We start from the raw sequence: 16691 nt of genomic DNA, 5'->3' as shown, positions 1-16691 counted from the left end.
GTACCACGCCATTCCCTCTCAGGTATTATGCTAAATGCTCACATCCTATACTGATAAGTAGACAGGCTACATCATTACTCAAACTAGATTCTACACTACATGAAAACTAGGTTATCCTGAAGTTAATATTACAATTTTGTCATGTCTACCATTGGATTAAATTCCAAAATCAAAGGCAATTACGTGCACATCTTAAATTGGATCCAAAACAAAATACCAACTGAGATTAAGGTTTAAAGCAAGATCTTTCTTTTATTTGTGCATTATGCCGAATGATTCAAAGCCTTCAGCCGGTTACACAGCTAAGTTCTTGGGTGTAAACAGGTGACGGGCAGCTCATGCGTTGCTGTCAAGAGCTCCACACTGTCTGGTGGGGGTGGGGGTAGGTCTTGATGTCATCATTTATACGTCTTCATGTGCCACAATCCATCATTCAGATAGTGAACGTTCTCAATTCCAATTCCCTTGTTGACTTTTCCTCTGTTTGCAAAAGACAGATTGAGATTAGGCATCGTAACAGCAGCAACAGCAAGGATTTCTTTTTTGCCTCTGTAAATTGTAGGGGGAAAAAAATCTTACATGCTGTCTGCAGACATCTTCATAACACCAACACAAAGTGCATGTTGTTTTCCCTCCGCCATTATGGCCTGCATCCACTTGTTAAAGAAAAACTTGTGGAAAAATGTGGAAGCAAAGTGAGATTTTTTTTATTGTGGATTTGGAAGAAATATTTAATGCTAACATAGGACAATGCCGCAAATTATAATTGTTATTTATTTTGAGTGTGAAAATCAAACAGCTCCCACACGCAGCATCATGTATAAAAGGATACAACTACTGTGTCGGCTGCAGCTGGGTAGAGTTTAGCGCCTGGTGACGTCAGCCCGGGGCACATGATGTTGGCTCCACTTAAGACAAATTTAATGGCCCCTTTGTCTACTTGCTGGTGTGGAAGAATGAAAGGATCTATAAAACCCAAAGAGAATTTGTAATCAGTGTGAGGAAACTCAAACACAACCAAAAGGCCGTTGACATTAGAAGATCTTACATTTATGCAACAGTCTGAGGGTTGGGTAGAATGGTCCTTCTCTCTGTCTGAAGAAAAGCAGTTCTCCATTCACTGTCAGGATTTCAATGTGTTCATGGCTGTGGGAAGAATAAAAGAAATATATAAAAAATAAATAAAAAAAACTGTAAAAGAAAATCTACTATGCTGAAAACACTGCATGTACCTTGATTAGAAAAATGAAATGATAAAGTCATACCATCTCACGATTTTGACAGGGTCCTTTTTTGGCATTATGTGATTGAGCCATGACTCGATGTCTGGAAACTGTTCCAACAGCTGATTTTTAATGCCTTTGATCACTGATGTTTTCAGCTGGATACAGTTCGACACATTTTCCTTATCATCAAATCTGAAACAGGAAAGAGAAAATGCTTTTTGTATTAAATGATTTTTAAAGTACAAATGCGGACAGAAAACAGAACAAGCTTGTCTGGCATTTTTGTACTTTTAATATATCACAAATATGCACAATGGAGCACACTGATTCCACATTGCGGCAAATATTGGCAGCTGCAGTAACAATGTTAGTTTAGTTGCAATATGGCAATGTCAATCAATACCCACAGTATGCATATATTGATATAGATAAATTATAGAAAACAAAATGCTGTTATTTATTTCCATCAAAAAAGGTTACATAAATACATAATTTAAACAATTTTGCCATTCAAATTTCATCCAGAAATGTTCATCCAATGAATATTTGTGTAAGTATAACTTTAATTCTAGTTCTAATTCGCACTATACATGAAGAGATAGTATTGAGAACTTTGTGGACAAAAAGGTACCTTCCAATATTGTAATTATAAGGTTAAAAATATTATTCTAACCATCAAAGTGAAAATATGCTTCGCTTATGTCATATGCACCTGAATGTTCCCAACTGTATCAAGATGACACCACTTGGTGTTTGGATTCAAGGCAGTTTAGTCAAGCTAGTTAATAACCGTGAATAGACTGAGTATCTTTATATCACACCGCACTGACAAGTTCAAACATATTTTTCATGCCTGGTCTAATGTAATAACAGAGGATCTCACAAAATATCATGACTCGGGTCTACTTGTCTCATTAATTGAACTTGAGCCCACAACAAAGTTGAAGACGCGATTGCTAATCAGTTAGCTAACCACCTAACGTTAGCTGTGGTTAGCTCACGTAACAACATGGAAAAAAATCAGCAACGTACTTTTTAAACATCCTCGTTGGTCGCTGTTACCGTTACCGCGTTCTTTAATTATGACAAAGCTTGTTCGGACGCGCCAGGTCGGCTATGGTAAACACAAGTAACGTTAACTAACAGCATACAATTCACATATCAAGTAACGCTATAGCAATTCCACGCCTGTTTAGGGACCAGCAGTATGAGAGTTACGTCATTTTACGACAGTTGTTTGCGTTACACGACAGGTCCGGTTGAATTCGATTATAGGCGCTTCCTTCCTCTCCTGTCACCTAGGTAACTTGTGTAACTCAATTTGTAGGTGTACACAATCTAAAGTCGTGCTCTGGCGCTGTTTATATTTCACAGACAGTTAAACACACGATAAGTCATTTAAAATCCGCATGTAGCGCCTGTTAGACCATGTAAAGGTCAGTTTCCATAGTGACGAGGCAGTTTTGGTGTGCATAAATTGCTCCGCATTGTGACGCAATTCAATTCTTTATTCGTTTCTTGGTTAGATCCTATTTTTATATGGTTAGATTATGGATGGATTAGATAAATCAAACATCTCAAAGCCTGTCCACCTAACGTTAAACATAATGTGTGCAATTGGATGGAATTGAAATGTTATGGGTTTCTCTTTTTTAACTATTGATTTTACATAGTGTAGGCCTACAATAACCCTGCAACACTAAAACATCCACTTACCTACAAAAAATATAAATTATATATTTACAGTTTAAAATACACACTTGTTTTGTAATCATGAACATTGCAATTGCTGTAAAATATATATCCTGCACACTGTAGGCTCTATACAGTATTGAGACAGTGTAACCACCCACTTCATGTAGCCTATGTCCATTCAATATTTATTTCTTTGCACTACTTGTATTTGTTTACAATTTTCACAATTGTTTACCTATCTTGGTTCAGCTTGTTGTTCTTGATTTTAGCTGTAGGTTTATATCTAGCTCAATTTCTACTATGTGTAACATTGAGAGCAAAGTAAATGAGAGCAAAGTAAAACCAAAGTCAAATTACTTGCATGTGCACACATTTCATATAATACAGCTTATTCTGATTCTGACTTACAGTATTGCTGTAACATCTAAAGTTATTATAAAAATGAAAAAAGATTGGGATTTGGCCATTTGCAAAATTTAAATATGACATTTCTTTACGTTAAATAAAAACTGAACAACAAATTGCATTATTTTAACTATCATTGTGTGCTAATTTTGAATCTCAGGTATATTTTTTTACAGGATACATTCTATATAGTATCTTATATGGTATGAAATCTCCTTGAGGAGTTTGAAACATGGCAGTTCATCACAAAGCTTTATGCCACTGTTTTTCATATTAAAAACAACACATTTGTCGCATACACAATCATACATATTGTGCAGTGAGATGCTAGTTATCATCTCCATAGACTTAGACATAGTACCGGTATAATGAAACAGAGTAAATGTCGAATTAACGAAATACATATATAAAATATAATTAAACATTGAGAAAAAAAAAGACATTTTAAACAATAGGAAAGTCAAAATTTAGCAACAGAAAAAATCAAAAATTAAGCAAAAGCAAAAGTAGAAACAATGAGAATATGGACATTTTACAGATTGTAAGAAATACAATGTAAATACATGTAACGTAGCTTTTTCATTGAAAGGCCAAAATACTTTGAGGATGAAGAAAAAATGCTCTGTTTGTCTTTAATAAATCTGTTATTACATTTTATTTTGACAGTGTGAACTAGAAAATATTTACAACATAGTAAATATTAATTCATATCTAATAACTGGGCAACTTCCTTCATTCATGTGCAGTAAATTCATGACCATAAAAATGTCATCAGTCCACGTAATGGCGTTGGCTTGGCGCCATCTTGCGGCCAGAGCAGTTACAACACTGTTGTCAGTATAAAAAAAAAACACGCTTGTGCAAAAAAGTACTTATGTACGAAGTACTTCCGGTGGGGTCACCGACTAGATTTTGAGAGCGAATTTTCCCCGTGTTGACCAACGGATGTTTTAGTATAATGTGATCCTATTTTGGCTATAGATACATTTCTTCTGTAAATAATTATCGTTAACGGCCGCTTCAGTTGACCACTTTTACTGAACAATTGTACAGCGCGGTTAGACACGAGAGGCAAAAGAGGAAGCAATAGCCAACCATCTTTCTTCTTCTGCCAGCAATAACAAGAAAGCGACAAGGCTAGGTTCAAGTGGAGCTGTTTAGTTGAACAATTTATTATCTGTTTTATACTGGATAAAAGATTTGGATAAAAACCTCTCCGTACTAAGATAGATAACGTTAAAAGCTCTCGGACACTGAGCTCATCTCAAGCCTGGAAGTTTCGGATCAAAAGACTGGCTGTTAAGAATTAGTATTCCCGTTTTTTCATGTTTCCAACAGGTTTATCTTCCCCTAATCCCCCACCACCGCCAACCCAGGAGGCTAGACCAGCGGCTACTGATGTCAAAAACGACAGCGGTAACATTACATCTCCGAAGAAGAGGAAAATAAACGGCTCAGAGAGGGAAGACACTTCTGACACGATCTCTTCCTCGCCTCCCAAGACCCTGAATTCCTCCTCTTCTTCTTCCTCCTCCTCCCCCTGCTCCCCCACTTCGCTGCACATCCAGAAGAAGTTAAGGTTTGAGGATTCAGTGGATTTCATTGGACTGGATGTTAAAATGGCTGAGGAGGCTGCTGCTGCTTCGTGCTCTAATAACAAAAGCAAAGCCGTGTTCCTGCCCGGTGGCGTGGGGCACCATGCAAACGGACTGACGAAGCCCGCAGGATCCGGCACCTTTTCTAACAGTAAACCCGGTGCTGCCAAGAAACTAGTCATCAAGAACTTCAAAGGTAGCAGATAAACTGGTGGATAATGTGATTCAAGCTCCAAAACATTCACTGACAGCAATATACAACTAACAAGTCCCCAGGCACTGTGATGTTGTCCCCACTGGACAAGACATTGTAACATTGTGATATGAGACTGGATCTCGTTAGTCTCTTCTTGGTCCTGAAGGCTGCGTTACAATTTAAATGCTAAAATATTATAAACTTAGCTGAGTCAGTAAACCAGGAATGCTTCTAACATCACATTGGCATCACTATGAACTAAGAAAGGTGTCAAACTTGAAAAAAAATACACATTTCCTTGACTAGTCATCTTGGTACCAATGATGTGTCAACATGTGGATGGCATATATTTGAGTCAGAAGAAATTTAGGCATACATATTTTTTGAGACATTATCTCATTTAACATTACTAAAACAGTCAAATAAGTTCTAAAAATCCTATTAGGAATTGCTAATAACACTATAAAAAGACATTAAATATTGTTAATAGGATATTTATTTTTTTGCGAAGTCCTATTGTGATGATTTGATCTTGTGATATCATTTCTCAAATTTCTGTACTTCAAATTAATGATTCTGAGCAAACAATAAGTTGTTTGACACATCAAGAAATGGGAATACAGTGGAGCTCAGGGCCATTGCTTTGAACGTCAAGTTTATTCTTTCATATGTAATTTAGCTGTATTGGAAAATTGCTAGATTTTGTAATGGATAATGATTTCAGCCATATTTAACCTTTTTAAATTCTATTTTGCCGTTTGTTGGTGAATCAGAGTTTTATTGAGATCAAGATGTCTTTTTTTTCTAGAGAGACCTGAAAACAAGAAACATTCATGGTCATAGCATACAAGAGCAACACACACACACACACACACACACGGCAAAACAACCAGTGATCAAGCAACAAATAAGAGTTAATTGAAACAATTAAAGGAGTATAAAAAAAAAAAAAACCATCAGATAGTAGAACTAAAGAATCTGGTTTGAGAGCAGTTTGCACTTAATTCCATTTAAAAGGGGCATAGTATACTTGCCGAGGTTAGTGCGTACGTACGTATAGAATATCTAAAGTTAAGTAGTGCGTGTTGCGTTGTCTACTGCAGTTACAAGATTTAGAAAGAAGAGATGTGAACAGTTTTTTTGGATGGATATCATGGGATGAGCTTATAGCCGAGCCCTAGTCATATTTTTATATTACAGTAACCAAAATCTCATGCAATATCATGTCTAATAATACAATTCAATAACCAGATATTAGGTTTTTGTCACTATTGTCTGGCTACACTTTCAGAAGAAACACTTGTTTTGTTCAGGAGCCTGCAAAATGATAAAGTGTTATCAGAACAGTTTTTTTTATTTTTTGCACACAGAAAAGCCCAAATTGCCAGAGAACTACACGCAGGAGACCTGGCAGAAGCTGAAGGAGGCAGTGGAGGCCATACAGAACAGCACTTCAATTAAGTACAATCTAGAGGAGCTCTATCAGGTATAATCCCAGACCTGTTGACCTCCCAGAGGAAGCACATTGATAAGAAAATGTCTCTTTTGACACTTTGTTTTGTCCCCTCAGGCTGTTGAGAACCTGTGCTCCCATAAGATATCTGCCAAACTTTACAAACAGCTGAGGGCCGTGTGTGAAGACCACATCAAGGCACAAATTGATCAATTCAGAGAATATCCTTTACAGTTATCTTCAATTTCTATCACTATTTACTTAATTGTGTATGGCTTAGTATTGATCATGCAGTCATATTGCAGCAAAGCTCTTTTTGCCTTAACGTTGTTCATACGGATGCCCTGGACAGTGTGCTTTTCCTAAAGAAAATTGACAAGTGCTGGCAAGATCACTGCAGACAAATGGTATGTTTTATAACTTTAATAAGTCAGTAGTAGTTGTCATATCCTTTTGAAAGTCTGTTTACATAACCTGGCTACACATGCAATTTGTTCATTTCATTTTCATGTTTAAATGCATAATGTTTGGGGACTTAGGATGCAAATAATACAATTTATTTTAAAGTCTCAAACCAAAATCAAGATCAGTTATTTTCTGATACTTTAGAAAAGCTCCCTCAGAGCCACAGAAGACATACAAGTGTTTTCACAGACTGAGAAGTACCCCTTGTGAAAAGTAAACAGATCTGCATGTGTCAAATCTGTACAGTGCCCCTTTTTGGTGGTTATAAAAGAATAACACTGTCATTAGTGCCATTTTCTAACTGTGGATGTTTGTCATTGTTTCACAGATCATGATTAGGAGTATATTTTTGTTTTTGGACCGCACCTATGTTTTACAAAATTCAATGCTGCCATCAATCTGGTGAGTGATCACTGATGCCAGCTGTTCTACAATAGCGTGAGGCTGATTTCTGTTTTAAAGTGGTTGTTTGAACATACTGCTCTGGTCTGCAGGGACATGGGTCTGGAGCTGTTCAGGTTCTACATCATCAGTGACCTGAAGGTCCAGAGTAAAACTATCGACGGGATTCTGCTGCTCATTGAGAGGGAGCGAAACGGAGAGGCGATAGACCGCAGTCTACTGAGGAGCCTGCTGAGCATGCTCTCTGACCTGCAGGTAACTGACCATGTACCATTTTATTATTATTTTAATAATGATCCACACATAAGTGTCAGCTGGTGTGAATCTGTATTTGGAAGGCTGTATCTTTGTCCTGATCTGTGCACGGAGCCGATCGGTCTCCATCGTGCTCCGTCACGTGAGTTGTTCCAGCCTGTATTCACTCTGCCTGGTCTTGAGGTTGAGATCGTAGTTGCGTAACTTCAGGTCTTCCATAGCAGCTTGGAGGGATGCATGTTTTTGCCTCAGGTCCCTGTTCTACACCTGTACTACAAGATAAGTGTGGCTTTTGCAGCTGTGGTGTTTGTGATTATGACCCACACAGGGGTGTGATGAGTTGTCAGTTTCCTGTTGACAAATGGCTTTAATAAAACCCTGTTTTCTCTCCATCCATGACAGATTTATCAGGACTCTTTTGAGCAACGCTTTTTGGAGGAAACTAATCGACTGTACGCTGCAGAGGGACAGAGGCTGATGCAGCAGAGAGAGGTGATTTATATGACCTTGGTACTCTGGGTCTGTTTTTGTTGTTTGTTTGGTGTATCTTTTTTTATTTCCTTGACTAACTGGACAAATTATAGACAATCTGATTACAAAGTATATGTCCAGTGTCTGTTACAGTGTTTATGCATCTAAATCCACAGCTTCAGGTGATTAGAATGAACTACAGGCACAATACATGGTGTGTTTTGAGTGATGATTTTTTTATTTTTTTTATTTTATTTTTTTTCAGCTGAAAAAGCTTTTGCTTGATTCAGACAATAATTATAGCAGCTTTGTTGACTTGCTGACACATTGGATTGAGACATAGTTTCACTTTTTATTGTCTCAGCTCAAAGAATGAGGTTTTCCTACAGGTTTCAAAACATTCTATTTGTGATTGTGAAAGAAAAAATGTATATTTATTTTAGACTGTGGCTTAAGATATCTCTAATACAGCTAACTTTACATATAGAAGTTAAACTCTACACGAATAGACTGTTCTATATAGGCACAATCAAGATTTACTTGATTTTACTTAAATTGTCTTTTTTGTTTTTCTTTTATTGATATTTGTTTTATCTGTTTTATAATGGTCCTGTCAACGTCTTTCATTATCTGTACGTTTTTTATTTGATTGTGTTGTTGTTATTGTTATTTTGATGTGTAACCGGGGGCCTGTTTCACAAAAGCAGAATTTATAAATCCAGGATAACTGATAAAGCGAGACTTGACCTAGTCTAATCTGTGCATCCTGGTTTGGTGCGTTTCACGAAGGCCAAGCCAGGCTGAGGAGAAGCGACTAGGTCGAGCCAGGCTGAAGTAATTCAGATAGATGCGCGTCCACGGCTTTCCTCAAAAGACCGCGAGGTTGATCACAGATGTACTGATGCCAAAGTGGAGAATACGCATTGTACATATTTTAAACAGAGTGAGCAGCAGCTTCTTGTGGAAGTATGATGGCGTGAAACACTTTATTTGTATAAAAGGAAAAAAAAACACGGGCGCTGTAATGAAACAGCGAGAGAAAGCGTAGCAGACGATCACGGACCGACTGAATGCGTAAGTAGCCTAAATATTTGCACATTTGCACAAATTAACAGTTGTACTCTTTGCCTTAAAAGTAAGCAGAAGATAATGTTACTCAGGAAATTTACCATGAAGATCAATTTTCTACAACGCTATAGTATGATGCGTAAATATCTCTTTCACTCTGTTCCTCCCTCTCTCTCATGGGCTAAAACATACATTTCCTAAGTCATATTAACTTCCACTGCTCGCTTTTAATGCAAAGTGTACAACTGTTCATTTTTGCAAATGACAAGTGACTCATTGAATGGTTTTAATTAAGAGCAGTAGTTCGTAAATGTATATTTTTAAACTATCATTCAGTCGGTCCGCTATGATCTGCTACGCTTTTTCTTGCGTTTTCTGATTTTTTTTTTTTATAGAGGACGAGTTTCATTCTTTACATATTATATGTTTTGCTCCCTCGCATATATGGACATAGAAAATAAAGACAGAAATTGGACTCTAAAATCTAGAAACTATAAAGATAATTAAGTGATAAATTCTATGCACCCCCCCCAGCAAAATATAAGGTCAAACCATTGAGGTGTCCTCTCCCTGTTACATGAATGTACAGTAGCCTACAGCACTAGACAGTTACTGGTCCAGTGAACTAAGACTATAATTTGGGAGGATTGTAAAATGATTGTTCTTTAAATTGTACAGTCCTCCCAAATTATAGTCCCAGTTTACTGGACAACACAAATTGTGTGCTAAGAATGCCAAATACAATGTACATGGAGCTGAACAAACATGATCCTTATTGTTAAAGAATTTAAAAATTAAATAAAAATAATTTTAAAAAAATAATTCAAGGTGCATTGGTCAACTACAGAAATGTACAGCATTGTATGTATTGCCCTTAGTAACAGACTTCATTTAAAACAATACGAACAGCAGTCTTCATACAGCAATATAACAGTAACAATGACTGTCACATGAATAATTGTAAAACAAAATAATGGTCACAACTTTAAATAATAACAGTACTTAAATGAACAGCAGTATGCACCTGTTGTATTTTAATCCATGCTGATAACAATAGGGTGAAACCTACCTGCCTCCGCTTTTGTGAAACCGAGTCGAGGCTAAATTCATCCAGGATAACGGGGAAATCCCGGCTTAATCCCTTATCTTGGTTTTGTGAAACAGGCCCCTGGGTTATTAAATATACTACATTAAATGACTATTAGTCATACATTAAATGTTGTTTTAGATTTTAGTAGCTGTTAGTATCTTTTAAAATAGTTAATATTAAGAGATCACAATATGGTAAACATATTAATATTGCTGCTTTCCCCCCTTTTTTTTTTTTTTTTATTATTTATTTATTTTTTGCAGGTCCCAGAATATCTCCATCATGTCAACAAGCGCTTAGAGGAGGAGGCTGACAGAGTCATCACATATCTGGACCAGAGCACACAGTGAGTGTTAGACTAGTATTCAGTTTGCAGTTTAACAGTGACAAAGACTCATTTGTAACCTGAGTTCCCCCCCCCCCCCCACCACTCAGAAAACCGCTCATTGCTACTGTGGAGAAGCAGTTGCTGGGTGAACATCTCACGGCTACTCTGCAAAAAGGTACACAGCAGTACATATTGGTATAAAAACGTATACATGAGTCACATTACAGCAGTTCGTAAATGTCTAGGCTGTATCTGATATGTAACTACGCTGTCTGTCTGACTACATACTGAGTCTTGTGTTCTGACCTCTGACTTTCTGTTGTTGGAAACTTCCAGGGCTGACTCACCTGCTGGACGAGAACAGAATTCAGGATCTGTCTCTTCTCTATCAGCTCTTCAGTCGAGTGCGAGGTGGCGTCCAGGTCCTCCTGCAGCACTGGATAGAGTACATAAAGGTATGATGACAGCATTAACAGTTATAAAAGTCTGAAAATGCAGTGCATGATACAGATGCTAAGCTCTCAGGAGTAGTGTTTTGCATTATCTCTTGCTAACTGTTGTTTCCCGATGTCTTGGAAATCTAGGCTTTTGGAAGCACAATCGTAATCAATCCAGAAAAAGACAAAACAATGGTGCAAGAGTTGCTGGACTTCAAAGACAAGGTGGATCACGTCATCGACATATGCTTCATGAAGAACGAGAAGTTTGTCAACGCCATGAAGGAGGCTTTCGAAACATTCATCAACAAACGGCCAAATAAACCTGCAGAGCTCATAGGTCAGTAAGCATTTCCCCCATTCATACCTGCTGCACTGTCAGTAAATCCGCATATGATCATAATCTTCATGCAATAACATGTACTATAAATACACTTTGGTTTACAGCAAAACATGTGGATTCAAAGCTAAGGGCAGGAAACAAAGAAGCAACAGATGAAGAACTGGAGAAGATGCTGGATAAGATCATGATTATTTTTAGATTCATCTATGGTAGGTCTAACATTTACTACCACATTTGTTTCAGTTTAGGATATTTTTTTTTTTTTTGTCCTCTATGGTTGTTCTTAATTTAATGTGTTGTCATTGTAGGAAAAGACGTTTTTGAGGCCTTTTATAAAAAGGATCTGGCCAAGAGGTTGCTGGTTGGAAAAAGCGCCTCTGTAGATGCTGAAAAATCGATGTTGTCAAAGCTGAAACATGGTCAGTTTAATCCCTCAAAATGTATCTTCTTAACACGCACAAACAATGGGAAATCAATCACAGAAAGGGATATCTTGACCCTGAATGCACATTTGACTTGTGACATTTTGGTGCTTCCTCAGAATGTGGAGCAGCGTTCACTAGCAAACTGGAGGGGATGTTCAAGGATATGGAGCTTTCTAAAGACATCATGGTGCAGTTCAAACAGGTGAGAACAACAATAGTGGGTTAAAGAGTATCCATGTGAGTTTTGTATTTGATTCTTATGACAGTGAGATGATGTATATGGCAGTTTTTCAATTTTAATTAGCCCTCTGTGTTTACACAGTAGGGATCCAGATACAGAGGGCTCCAGAACAAAAATGCAGAGCCGTTGAACCTGGCTTAACCTTTGCCACCACACAATACACCATAATCTGGCCAGTGGACTGCTTTGGGCAATCGAATACTTGCTATTAGAGCTGCAATTAAAGAGTTCTTTCTTGATCGATCACTTATTCGTTGAGTTTATATATATTTCAGGAAATGGAGGAAAATGCACATCATAATTCTCTAAAGCCCAAGGTGATCAAATGTCTCATTTTGTCCGATCAACTTTCCAAAAAAGAAATGATCACAAAACAAAAGAACAGCACATATTCACATTGGAGAAACTGTTTATGTTGACATAAAATATTATTTTAATGTCAATAGACAAAATCGATTTAATCAGTCAATCGTTTCAGCTCTCGCTCTAAGCACACATTCTGGGTAGATTACTGTAACAGGAATAGTTTATTTCTATTAATTACATTGCGTTTGTAAGTAATTATCGCAGTGTGAAGTTTCCAGAGTTCTAAAATCCCTCCTCATATTATTATAAACCACTGTGCATTGATTTGAAATCCAATAAGCCTTCAAACTCATTGATTTATTATTCAGACTGGGCTTCATGGATCATGTTTCAGCATCTCACTGACACCTGAAACAGCCTGCTTTCACAAACACAGCCCCTTGTGGGTTTTTTTATGTGCTTTGCTTTTTTTTGGTTAAACTTAAAGTGCGCATATTATTTGCTCATTTTCAGGTTCATAATTGTATTTAGAGGTTATATCAGAATAGGTTTACATGGTTTCATTTAAAAAACACCATATTTTTGTTGTACTACACATTGCTGCTGCTCCTCTTTTCACCCTGTGTGTTGAGCTCTCTGTTTTAGCTACAGAGTGAGGCATCTCACTTCTGTTCAATCTTTGTTGGGAGTCGCACATGCGCAGTAGCTAGGTCAGGACTACAAACCAGTCAGAAGCAGAGCATGAGGGAGTGCCACGCTAGCAGCGAGGCAAGCATTATAACGTGTGTTACAAAGTGACGCACGTTCGTCACAGAAGTTAAGGCTGGACTACAATAGTGCTGTTTGGAGCAGTTTGTGAACAGTGTATTCTGTTGGAGATGGTAAGTCCCTTTGGGGTGGACTTGGGGCTTTTTCACTTTGTAAACCTATTACATGCACAAAAAAGATATATAACATAATATAGGAAAGGGAAAAAGGCAAAAAGCACAATATGAGCACTTTAAGTAATTCAATTTGGCAGGTGGATATTACATGTGTGTCATTTGTATTTCTGCAGTATATGCAGTGCCAAAACATTCCTGGCAACATTGAGCTGACAGTGAACATTCTCACGATGGGTTACTGGCCAACCTATGTCCCGATGGAAGTGCACCTGCCTCCTGAGGTAAGTCCTGAGCAAATACAGAACTTGTCGGGAACGTGCTGATTTTATAACGTGCCATGCAATAGATATACTGGATGTTGCTTTGTAAGGCCTCTGTTATCTTTGTCCAGATGGTGCGACTGCAGGAGATCTTCAAGACCTTCTACCTGGGTAAACACAGTGGCAGGAAGCTGCAGTGGCAGTCAACACTCGGCCATTGTGTCTTAAAAGCTGAATATAAAGAGGTAGATAACTAGAGAATGCTCTTGTGTGTGTGCTCACTGTATACAGCATAATGTTAATTATTCGCTTTGATTTTTCTCACAAAAGGGCAAGAAGGAGCTGCAGGTGTCACTTTTCCAAACACTTGTGCTACTGATGTTTAACGAAGGAGAGGAGTTCACCCTGGAGGAGATCAAACTGGCAACAGGAATAGGTCTGTGAGATCACATCAAAGTTTGGTTGGCAGCACTTTGATGAAGAAACGAGGGTTGTCGAGGACTCATTATACAGCATCACTGATCTAAAACACTGTTTGTGTGTTCGTTGGCTTACAGAGGACAGTGAACTGCGCCGGACTCTGCAGTCACTTGCTTGTGGAAAAGCGCGTGTCCTCACCAAAATCCCCAAAAGCAAAGATGTGGAGGACGGGGATAAGTTTTCTTGCAATGATGACTTCAAACACAAGCTCTTCAGGATCAAAATAAACCAGATCCAGATGAAAGAAACGGTATAAGTATTATCCTTATTTTTTATCTTTTATCAAGGTTTTGGTGAATTATTGTAACTAATTGTTTCCTCTCAGGTGGAGGAGCAAGCCAGTACCACAGAAAGGGTGTTTCAGGATCGTCAGTATCAGATCGATGCTGCCATCGTGCGGATCATGAAGATGAGGAAGACTCTGAGCCATAATCTCTTGATGTCTGAAGTGTACAACCAGCTTAAATTCCCCGTCAAGGTGATTAACGCAACACTATATCCCTTCTATTTTCTAAGTCATTTCTAAATTATCTAAGTTTCATTGATGTATATGGGGTATGAGTATTTTAAATTCTGTATTACTATTTCCTCATGTGCACATTAATAGAGGGTTATTTTGTTATTGTTCATTTAAAGCCAACTGTTTAGTTTTCCATTATGTAACAGATGTTTATGCCGTATGAATTATAGAGGAAACCTTTGAGGATTATAGATACTAGATTTTTGAGGTCAATACTGATAGTTTAACAAATCCTAAAGAATTGTGACAGCAATATGTACTTAATGGGACATGTTATAGTTAAATATTTTTCAGTTTCTGTGGTGGACAAACTATGAAAGTGAGACACTGTTTCTAAATACGGTTAGACATATCTTCAAAATGTCTATACTGCTATAGAAAGACTTTTGTATACTAAGATACCCTGGGGAAGTTGCATAGCTTACACCTCAAAGTATAAAAATAACTAGAAATGCTGGCATGTGCCTCATGTTAACCTCTGCCTCCTCTCTGTCCTCTTGCCTTTCAGCCTGCTGACTTGAAGAAGAGGATAGAGTCTCTTATTGACAGGGACTATATGGAGCGTGACAAGGAGAACCCCAACCAGTACAACTATGTGGCTTAGAGAAAGAAAAAGTGACTGAGAAAAAAAGAGATGCAGATGGTCCATTCAGGCTGAGGTGATAGGTCTCAAAATCTTTTGCTCCAGTGGATGTTAACCATAATAATCTTCAACCCAGCGACCGACAAGTGAATGGATACTGCTCCACAGGATTTTTGTCAAGGGTCTTGTGATCCTGTGGACTGCATGCCCATTAGAAAAGAGAATATTGTCCATATTTCTCAGTGCCTCTGAGAGAGTTGGTCTACCGTGGACAGACAAAGAAGACACACAGATGTTGTTCCGTTTGCTCTTTTTTTTTTTAATGGAGAGGAAAAATATTTATTTTCAAACTTAGATTCTTCTTTGTCCATAGTTTGAATCAATATGCTCTTTGTTATCAAGTCACTTTTTGTCTTTTTGTTCACTCAGTATCCCAAGCAAATGCTGACACACTTAACAATGCTCTAAATGTATCTCACGTTGGAGAGGAAAAAGGATCAAAAAATTAAACCGATGCTTGTTTCTTTAGTCAGTGTCAAATATGGGACTATTGGACTAACATTTCATAGTAGAGAAATGACAATTTGGGGAATATCTGTGTCAAATGTGTGATCCTGCAGCAAGGTTTTACAGTTTTTAAGACCATGTAGCCATCTGATAAAGCTGTGATTATGAACACACACAGCTTCAAAGCAGAGTTTGTGCCAAAAAAGGAGCACTTCTTTTGTTATAGGGTGTATTCAAGCTGCTAAAACACTTCAGTTGTACAAAAATATGCATTTAAGTTTCTCGTTTGTTCTGTCTTTGTACGTTTTTGTACATCACAAAAGTGACATTTTAAATGATCTCGTCTGACAGTCAACTGCTTTTTAGGTTTTTGTTAACCCTAAGAAAGTATACTAAAAGCACAATGACATCAGAGTCCATCCTCCCCAGGTGTCATACCACATACACACTATATTTTTTTGTATGTCTCCCTGTGGGGCTTGCAGGCCTTTCTGAAAAGTGGGGGGAATGGGAGTGGATTGCCTCAACACATGAGGAAAGATATGATTGATTAGAAATGCCCTTGTTTGTATGAGTCTGTTAGATTTATTGCTTCAGATTAAAACAACTTTCAATTGGGTTTTCTTTTATTAATGATTGATTTCCAAACGCATCTCACTGTCTTCTGATCAACCCATTAAGCTTTTTGTCTAAAGCCATTAAACATTCATGCCACACAGCAAGACAAGGCAACTTTATTTATATAGCACATTTCAGCAACAAGGCAATTCAAAGTGCTTTACATAAAACAAAGGGCAATAAAAACACTCGGTAAAGAGAATGTTAAATAAAATTATACATACATTAAATACAATAAAAGTTTGTGTTACAATTATACATACAAATGAACAACTACCTGTTTAATAAAAGGCAGCGTCATACAATTATTTAGCCTTTATTTAAAAGAACTGTCAATCGGGTTTTATTTTATTAATCATTGATTTTTAAACATCTTACTGTCTTGTATGAAAGTAGCCCAGTAGTAAGCATTTTTGGTCTAAAGCGATTAAACATTTC

At 37.5% G+C, this 16691-nt stretch overlaps 2 protein-coding genes across 2 annotated transcripts; one reads left to right on the top strand and one right to left on the bottom strand.

Moving 5' to 3' along the window:
* Positions 1-226: 226 nt before the first annotated feature.
* Positions 227-2448, bottom strand: mcts1 (MCTS1 re-initiation and release factor). The gene is made up of 6 exons (XM_078260297.1): positions 2259-2448; positions 1266-1418; positions 1049-1146; positions 833-966; positions 580-647; positions 227-480 (listed from the first exon to the last, which is right to left on the bottom strand). Exons 1-6 carry the CDS (start codon positions 2267-2269, stop codon positions 399-401), a joined length of 546 nt encoding a protein of 181 aa, XP_078116423.1. The 5' UTR covers positions 2270-2448; the 3' UTR covers positions 227-398.
* A 1752-nt stretch (positions 2449-4200) lies between these two features.
* Positions 4201-16254, top strand: cul4b (cullin 4B). Its single transcript, XM_078260295.1, has 20 exons — positions 4201-5117; positions 6488-6603; positions 6688-6791; positions 6908-6977; positions 7364-7437; positions 7530-7692; positions 8095-8184; positions 10585-10667; positions 10757-10824; positions 10986-11104; positions 11234-11426; positions 11534-11638; positions 11738-11848; positions 11971-12056; positions 13459-13566; positions 13677-13790; positions 13876-13981; positions 14103-14275; positions 14351-14503; positions 15054-16254. Exons 1-20 carry the CDS (start codon positions 4652-4654, stop codon positions 15147-15149), a joined length of 2598 nt encoding a protein of 865 aa, XP_078116421.1. The 5' UTR covers positions 4201-4651; the 3' UTR covers positions 15150-16254.
* The last annotated feature ends 437 nt before the right edge of the window (positions 16255-16691 follow it).

This window comes from Sander vitreus, chromosome 10, assembly GCF_031162955.1.
Source record: "Sander vitreus isolate 19-12246 chromosome 10, sanVit1, whole genome shotgun sequence".
Taxonomy (NCBI): domain Eukaryota; kingdom Metazoa; phylum Chordata; class Actinopteri; order Perciformes; family Percidae; genus Sander; species Sander vitreus.
This window is presented reverse-complemented; position numbering and strand designations above follow the sequence as displayed.

Bases quoted from the DNA above. Each gene is read 5' to 3' on its own strand.
- mcts1 (XM_078260297.1), bottom strand. The intron at 967-1,048 runs GTAAGATCTTCT...TGGGTTTTATAG, and splicing joins CCTCAGACTGTTGCATAAAT to ATCCTTTCATTCTTCCACAC. The intron at 481-579 runs GTAAGATTTTTT...TTTTGCAAACAG, and splicing joins AAGATGTCTGCAGACAGCAT to AGGAAAAGTCAACAAGGGAA.
- cul4b (XM_078260295.1), top strand. From the start codon at position 4,652: ATGTTTCCAACAGGTTTATCTTCCCCTAATCCCCCACCACCGCCAACC. The intron at 6,604-6,687 runs GTATAATCCCAG...TTGTCCCCTCAG, and splicing joins ATCTAGAGGAGCTCTATCAG to GCTGTTGAGAACCTGTGCTC. The intron at 13,567-13,676 runs GTAAGTCCTGAG...ATCTTTGTCCAG, and splicing joins AAGTGCACCTGCCTCCTGAG to ATGGTGCGACTGCAGGAGAT.